Consider the following 7,488-nt stretch of genomic DNA (forward strand, 5'->3'; position numbering starts at 1 on the left):
CAGTTAGTTACACGAATTCAGATATGGGAAGGGTTTAAGAGTTTTAAGAGTTTTTAAGAGTTTTAGCCAAATGTTTTATAAGATAGTATAGATATAAAAGATAATAGAATAATTTATTTTTGGTTTAATATTATAAATTTTATAAAGATAATAATGAAGTATTCTGTTAGAATTTAATAATTATATTAATTATATTTTAGATTTTTTATATTTAAAATGAGATGTTTATCCTGTATTTGATTGTGTTTATCTACAGTTAGTTACACGAATTCAGATATGGAAAGAGTTTAAGAGTTTTTAAGAGTTTTTAAGAGTTTTAAGAGTTTTAGCCAAATGTTTTATAAGATAGTATAGATATATACACACACACATACATAAATACATACATATATATATATAGACCAAATAAAATACAAACCACCTAAATGTTACACACCATACAAACCAATAACAACAATCTATGCAGATTATCAAATAAATGTCAACAATGTGGATTAAACCGGTTCCGGAATTTACTCTCAACACTATCTGGAACTGATTTGGCAACCACCTAAAATTTCAAAATACACAAAATCAAGACTCGAGAAGTTTAACGATTACATACTATGAATCCAAATGAACACACAATTTGAAAAAATACGAATCATTCTATATGAAGAATTTAGATGAAGAATGAAGATGACGCGTGCTTTCAAGATGTAAACCTAATATAAATTTGGTATTAGAAAATAATAATTATTTTTTTATTGAAAAATACCGGGTACCCGGCGGGTAACAGTTCCAAAAAATTGAGAACCGGAACCGGAACCATTCTTAATCGGTTCCGTATTTTAGGAACCGGAACCGGAACCACTCATATCGGTTCCGGTTCCAAGGCGGTTCCGGTTCCGGTTCCGGTTCCGGTTCCGGTTCCATAGCCGGGTACCCGGTTCCGCTGCTCACCCCTACTTAGAATGGAGCCACAAGGGTTAACGTAGCAGCAAACCCAGGCCTTGACGCCATAACGAGTTATCTCAGACTATGCCCAAATACTGCAACCACCAAACATACTATTTTCTATCAAGTATTCTTTGGCCGTTATCTAGGGGGTGTAAATGATGCGAGTCAAGCTCGAGTATCAATATATTCGAATCAAACTCGATAGTCATTTCTCAAGCTCAAATCGACTTAAAAGTTCACGAGTAGTTAAAAACTAAACTCGACTCGAACTCGATTGCAATTTTTTAAACTTGAGCTCGAACTCATTTAAAGCTCGAAACAAGCTCGAACTGCAACTCAAATCAAGCTCGAACCAAGTTCATCCATTGAAATTCATGAAATTTTAGGGTTTTTTTTCTTATATAAATCTTAAGACTTAAAGATATTCCCTTAGTTTTTATAAAACTAAAAGAATAACTTGAAACTTCATCATCAAAAAGATAAAATTAGAAATTTCATTTACATCCATATCACTTTATAACATTTTTTCTCCATTCCTTTACCATCTCTCTTCCAATATGAGACAATTTCACCAACACTTTTATAGTTTTTGTCTTTTTTTAATTGTAATTTTAATAAAAAAATAAATGATTAGTTTTTATAATTAAAAAATGCATAATTTTATTCAAATATCTAAAAATATAAGACATTTTTATTATTTACATTTTTACAAATTTTATTATAAAAATTGATTATATTTTAAAACTAATTATACTTAAAATAATCGAGTATCTCACGAGTTTTTCAAGTCGAGTATTGGGTAGACTCGTTAAGATGTCGACTCGAGCTCGAGTACGAGCCGAGCCTATTCAAGTCGAGCTTTGACCGAGTCGATCTCGAGTTGTCTCGTATCGATTACACCGCTACCGTTGTCCATGACCCCATAAAATTAATCAGACACCCACAGTTAACAAATAAAAAAAAGAGAGCATTCAATTGAATAAAATATATCTATAAAACAGTGTCCATATTAGAGTTAAGGCATGCTGTTGCACTCAAAAAGGATATAAATAAGGAGGTGAGGATGGTAACTTTGATGAGAGGAATAAATGCATAATGAAACAGTGATGATCACTCAAAATTTATAACACAATTTTCTCCCTACAAGAACAGATTAGATTACCTGATTGATTTGGCAGTGCCTCCTAACACAAACTCACTCAAAAATGCATTCACTTTGATTTTCCTTTACTTGAAGATCCTGATTTCCCTTTACTTGAAGAACCCCCTTTCTTCGATGATCCCTTCGATGCATTTTTGTAAGGGCTTTTCTTCACTTTTAACTTGCTCGACATCGCTGACGACTTGCCTTGCTGGTTTCGTCGTTTCTTGTCGCTCTTCACATTGTACATGTCCACGGCCTATTTAATTCCAAAATGTTATTAACACAAGAATTTCATTTGCATGAAAAATTATATAGCAAGTTGTCACTACACCAATTTTCAGCGTCTTTTTCACACCGTACAACTATCCAATGAAGGATTTTCTACGACTGTTGTTGAAATTTTGTTGCAATGGCAACTACCCGATGCTCCCAAACCAAGTAAACCATGTAAATCTCACACAGAATGAGGTATGGGGAGGGTAAGATGTAGACCAGGTGATGAATCTAGGAAATTTGGTGATGGTCGGCATAAATCAATTACGTACTATACTTTATAATAAAATTTAAATAGAATAGTCTAAAAATGAGAAAACTAGGCTTTTATATGTAATAATATAATTTATAAACTGTGGGGGTCAAAAGCAAGGCAATTTATATATAAAAAGTGAAAATTCATGGAGTGTCAGCCGACCCAGCTAGACGTTACCTTTACCCCAAGGTGTAGAGAAGTGTTTCTGAAAAGACCCTCGGGTAGTAAAAAAGGTTTTGAGAAAATTATTTTGTGAAAAAAGTTGTTCTGAGAGTTTGACATACGGTTGATAGAATACAGTTATACCCCATTGAATCAAATCTAAGAGTTGCAAGATACTTTGATGATAAAAGAACAACAATCAAAAGGGCGTTGAGGTGGCACGGGGCTACAAATCAGTCTTGGTGGTTTAAAGCATACCTTGGAAACATTGAAGATTTCATGGGAATTCTTGGCCATTAACTTGTTTAGAATTTTGTCAGTTTGTTGCTTCTCTAATGAACCCATTCCAGATCCTTCAACCACGGGTAAAAACTGAAACATCAAAGGGCAAGTTTGTTATGATCAAGATGGGTGTGAAGTTTTGGATGGAACATCCAGAAGAACCGACTTTGGGAGTTGTTGGTGTACAAACCTTCCGGTATTTCTTATCATGTTTAGGGGGCTTTTCACCAGCCAACTTTTTGTCGAATTTACCACCACTAGCGGTTGAAGTTCCTGCCATTCCTGCTACATTTTGTAGTTCATCCTTGCTAACTTTTCTTGGTGCAGCTTGAGTTCCTGTTATGGGTAATGCCGTAGCTGCAAGTTGAACATGACTGCCATAGAATGGGGAGAGGGCGGTCAGATCTTGATTGAGATACTTTTATTCATGCATGATTCACGTATAACATCCCTGCAGAATCTAAACAATAATGCTGTCTACATAACCAAAGTTGGTAAATTTGACTCTGTTTAGATAATAATCCAAGACTATTTTGTTCCTGTGGGAAGTCCTTTGGAACAACTCCATAGCATCATATTAAATGAGATAAATCAAGAGCATGTGTTCTGATGCTAAGGAAGTCAAATGGTCAAACGATCTGGCACCAAGGAAAAGAGGGGTCCATTAGGGTAGGGCATTACGCAAAAGGAGTGTTCCAAACTTATCACCATGGAAGAACATTATGATGTTCTGCATATGATGGATAAGCAAGTCCATATCAAATAAATGCTACCATTGGAACTTTGTTTTCACCTTCCAAAAAAAATGGAACTCTTGCTTTTCAACTTTAATAACATAAGTACATACCTCATGAATGACTAGTGTGACGGGTATGCAACATGCAGAACAATGTATTCTATGACCATTTGAACTAAACCATAGAAGGTATGTATGGCAAAGAGGCCAAACCTTGGCAGAGCACCAACTTTTGCTGCCTCTTTAAGATTATACAGGCGATTCTTCTCTTGCTTTTCAACTCGCTGCTTCTTTTCTGATCGTCTCGTGGCAAAAGGGTCTACACCTGGCTCTGCAAGATCAAAATTACATGAAGTATAGAAAATGTTGCTTCATCCAACAAAATGAAGGGGGAGTGGGGGTGCTGCCCATGCATTCTTCTATTCATGCACAGGGGAAATTTTGCACAACGTTTCTAAGTACTTGCGTAAGAAACATTAAGTGCAAGATAGATAAACTGAATAAAAACATTAATATTTACCATCTGTCATCTTTGCTTCAATGATTGGAACGTCATTGTCATCGTTTACCCGATCATAACCATAGCGGCGCTTCCAAGAACTAGTTTGCTCATCAAAGACAAGTTTGTCTTTCTTGCGGTTCTGGATACCTGAGGAAGGGATCAATGCATCAGCAAGAATTATGGTTTTACCCAAGGAAAGAAGCGCAGATTGTTATTTACCAACCTTTCTTTTTGGCAAAAACTTCCCACTTTGTCGGAGGTGCAGGCTTTGGAAGCTGCAGGCATTAAGCAAAACGGGTGATAAACAAGTGACAGTAAGGAAATAAAGAAAGCATCAAGGTGGTAAAGGTAAAGTTATGACTGCAGTCATGGGCTTTAGAGTGAAAAGTCTGCATTGATTTTCAAATAGAACTCTGCTATGTTGAGCTATTGCTCTGCAAACTTGCATTTGTAGTTTGTCATACATAAAAATGATAAATGATGCAAGTCACAAGCAGAAAGTCACTATAAATGCAAAACCAATCATCACATCTAATGTATAGCATATTTCTTAATTTTTAATGTTATAAAAAGAGCATCACAGTAATACTGATGCATATCGAATGAGATGTAAGCAAACGAATACAAAATGCCATAAAGTGTGGGCAGTAGATTTTATTATTGGAGCAAAATTCCCAGAACTATGTATGCTATCTAGCATTGGGCCACAAACATATAATGGATCACTGTAACAGATGAATCAAACAAGTAGAACAAGGCTTCCCATAAGATGGGACAGAATGTCACAAATGTTAAACAAAGTACTACACGTAGAAAGTTAAAATGAAGCTTTATGCTTGCCCCAAAGTAACTTCAATAGGTTTATTTCCAAAACCCCAAATGTTAATAAGAATCTTCTATGTTTTTAGGAAGAAAATGACAACAAACAAAGGAGAGAGAGCTCATAAGCCCAAAAAAAAAAAACAAATACTAATGGTAACATTGTGCATGAAGAACAAGACATAGATTTCACCGGTCAAGCTACTGTGTATGTTTATGCAAATAACTACACAGGAAGAGAATGACTCAGATGTAAGAGAAATTCTGAAAGAAAGAACATGCAAACCAAGCATCCTTTTGCACATATAATATTAAAAACATCTCATAATACTGTGTGCAAGTATACAGAAACAAAAAAGGTAGACATGGAAGGGGAGGGAAACAACATACAGGTTTTTCTCTAGGTAATTTTGTAGTTGGTTGGGGTAAAGGAACAATGGGCCCGGATGCATCTTCAGTTGAAGGCAAGCTAAAAAGAGAATCGGCAACGGCCTGAATTAACTTGGTAGCATGTGTAATGCACTCCTTTACAAGATCCTCCCTAATCAAGAGAACAACATAGCACCAAATAAGTACAGACAGAAAATAATAATACAAAACCAAAACACATAATTGTATCTTCCAGAAATAAAAAAAGTTTAATCGTTAATGATACTACAAATGGTATCGCGTTGCATCAAAATAGAAGAATCCGACAGGTTAGCATTCCTATACAAGCTTGAAAAATTACTCTCAATTATTGGCTTATTGCTGTTGAAGTTTCTTTAAAACTAATCCACCATAGAAAATTCCTTACCAATCCCCATATCAACAGCTTGCTGACTATTTTGACCTTATAGCAATGAGTTTTCTTTTGCAGACATGGGATATATCCATAAGTTTGTCATAGTCATTGAGAAGCATAACCAGTGGGATTTCTTTAAGCATGTTCCTAAACGATTTCACGTCTATTAGCATTACCCAGCTCATACCCAACTTAATAGTCCAATCACCTACTCAAACAATAAAATTCCATCCTAACTTTTTTAGTGCATGATAAGGACTTGGAACTGTACTTGACTATCTCAACGCTACAACTAACAACCATATTTGCTGTTTTCGAGAGCTTCATGATGCCCATTAAATTTAAATCTTACACCTTCAAAAAGAATACTTCCACAAGTCCTACAAGTATCTCTCATTGTTTTTGTGAGGAACGAAGTAGATTATAGATCTTACTTCATTCAATTTAGCCAAACCCTTTACAATAACGTTTTCCTACGGTTCACACAACCAACAGACTAAGGAAATTGCAAGGGTTTCAATCAGTATTCTTAACCAGAGCATATGCAAGATTCTTTTTCACGGCAAATACTCATACGTCCATGATGTCTCCACTAAGACTTAAATCACAACTTATGGTTAGTCGAATCGAATTGCTACCGTTTGGCCAAAGGGCTCCTGGCAAAAACAATAATTTAAAGAGTAAGAAGGCGAACCTTTTATCGGGAATAGATTGGAACTGATGTTGAGGATCGAATGCCGTCAGATTACCTAGGTCAATTTGGTAGCCTTCTTGCTGTTCCGCCATCTCTGCTTTCTGTCTAGGGTTTGTGCTGTGGGTTTTGGTTGTTAAATGGAAGGGTTTGAGAGAGGTTTTTAGGTTAAAGTTTGCAGTGATGATAAATGTGAAAATTGCAACTCATCCCCTCTCATTAAAGTGAAATTACAACTCATCCCCTCTCATTAAAGTGAAATTACAACTCATCCCCTCTCATTAAAGTGAAATTACAACTCAAGCCCTCTTATTAACTATAATTTCAACTCAACCCTTTTAATAAGACCTTGGCTTTTCCAACCGAAATTTAAGGGTGCTTAAAAACCCCACCAACCCAACCCAACCCAACGCAAAATAAATAATTTGAAAATATCCGATATCTAATCGAATTGTATTTTTTTTTTATTAATCTGGATATCCAACCCGCTAAGTGAGCCGACTAATCCTAAGGCGACCACCTGCTTTGCAGATAGCCCTGAGTCACCGCATTTGGCCACGAAGGTTCAAATGTGGTCACTCCGGGCTATCTGCAAAGTAGATGATCGTTTTGGGATTAGTCGTCTCGCTTAGCGGGTTGGATATCCAGGTTAATCAAAAAACAAAAAGTATTAGGTTAATATTAAATTACTTTTATTTGAGTCTAACCCAACCTGATGAACCTAAGAAACTCGAATCATTTTATTTATTGGATTTAATATAATTGTATTCTATTAAAATATACATTAGATAATTACACCATCACGTACCCTCTTTATATACATATATTTCCAATCTATTTTTTTATCCATATATAACTTCTTTGTATATATGTTCATTAACTATGAACATATATATCTAT

At 35.4% G+C, this 7,488-nt stretch overlaps 1 protein-coding gene across 2 annotated transcripts; it reads right to left on the reverse strand.

Moving 5' to 3' along the window:
- Window positions 1–417: 417 nt before the first annotated feature.
- Window positions 418–6,717, reverse strand: LOC112501968 (ribosome biogenesis regulatory protein homolog). 2 transcript variants are annotated; one of them, XM_025105769.1, is made up of 9 exons: window positions 6,592–6,717; window positions 5,504–5,654; window positions 4,518–4,569; window positions 4,313–4,441; window positions 4,006–4,123; window positions 3,247–3,430; window positions 3,033–3,146; window positions 2,102–2,339; window positions 418–550 (listed from the first exon to the last, which is right to left on the reverse strand). In XM_025105769.1, exons 1-8 carry the CDS (start codon window positions 6,681–6,683, stop codon window positions 2,151–2,153), a joined length of 1,029 nt encoding a protein of 342 aa, XP_024961537.1. In that variant the 5' UTR covers window positions 6,684–6,717; the 3' UTR covers window positions 418–550; window positions 2,102–2,150. The 2 variants fall into 2 exon arrangements, with proteins under 2 accessions (XP_024961537.1, XP_024961536.1); XM_025105768.1 differs by lacking the exon at window positions 418–550 and having other exon boundaries at window positions 1,897–2,339.
- Window positions 6,718–7,488: the final 771 nt, after the last annotated feature.

Source organism: Cynara cardunculus, unplaced genomic scaffold, assembly GCF_001531365.2.
Source record: "Cynara cardunculus var. scolymus isolate 2C unplaced genomic scaffold, CcrdV1 Un_Scaffold_763, whole genome shotgun sequence".
In the NCBI taxonomy this organism is placed as follows: domain Eukaryota; kingdom Viridiplantae; phylum Streptophyta; class Magnoliopsida; order Asterales; family Asteraceae; genus Cynara; species Cynara cardunculus.

Coding starts and splice junctions, on each gene's coding strand:
- LOC112501968 (XM_025105769.1), bottom strand. CDS start 6,683: ATGGCGGAACAGCAAGAAGGCTACCAAATTGACCTAGGTAATCTGACG. Junction 4,570..5,503: donor AATTACCTAGAGAAAAACCT/GTATGTTGTTTC, acceptor TAATGCCTGCAG/CTTCCAAAGCCTGCACCTCC. Junction 3,431..4,005: donor AAAGTTGGTGCTCTGCCAAG/GTTTGGCCTCTT, acceptor ATTCTATGGCAG/TCATGTTCAACTTGCAGCTA.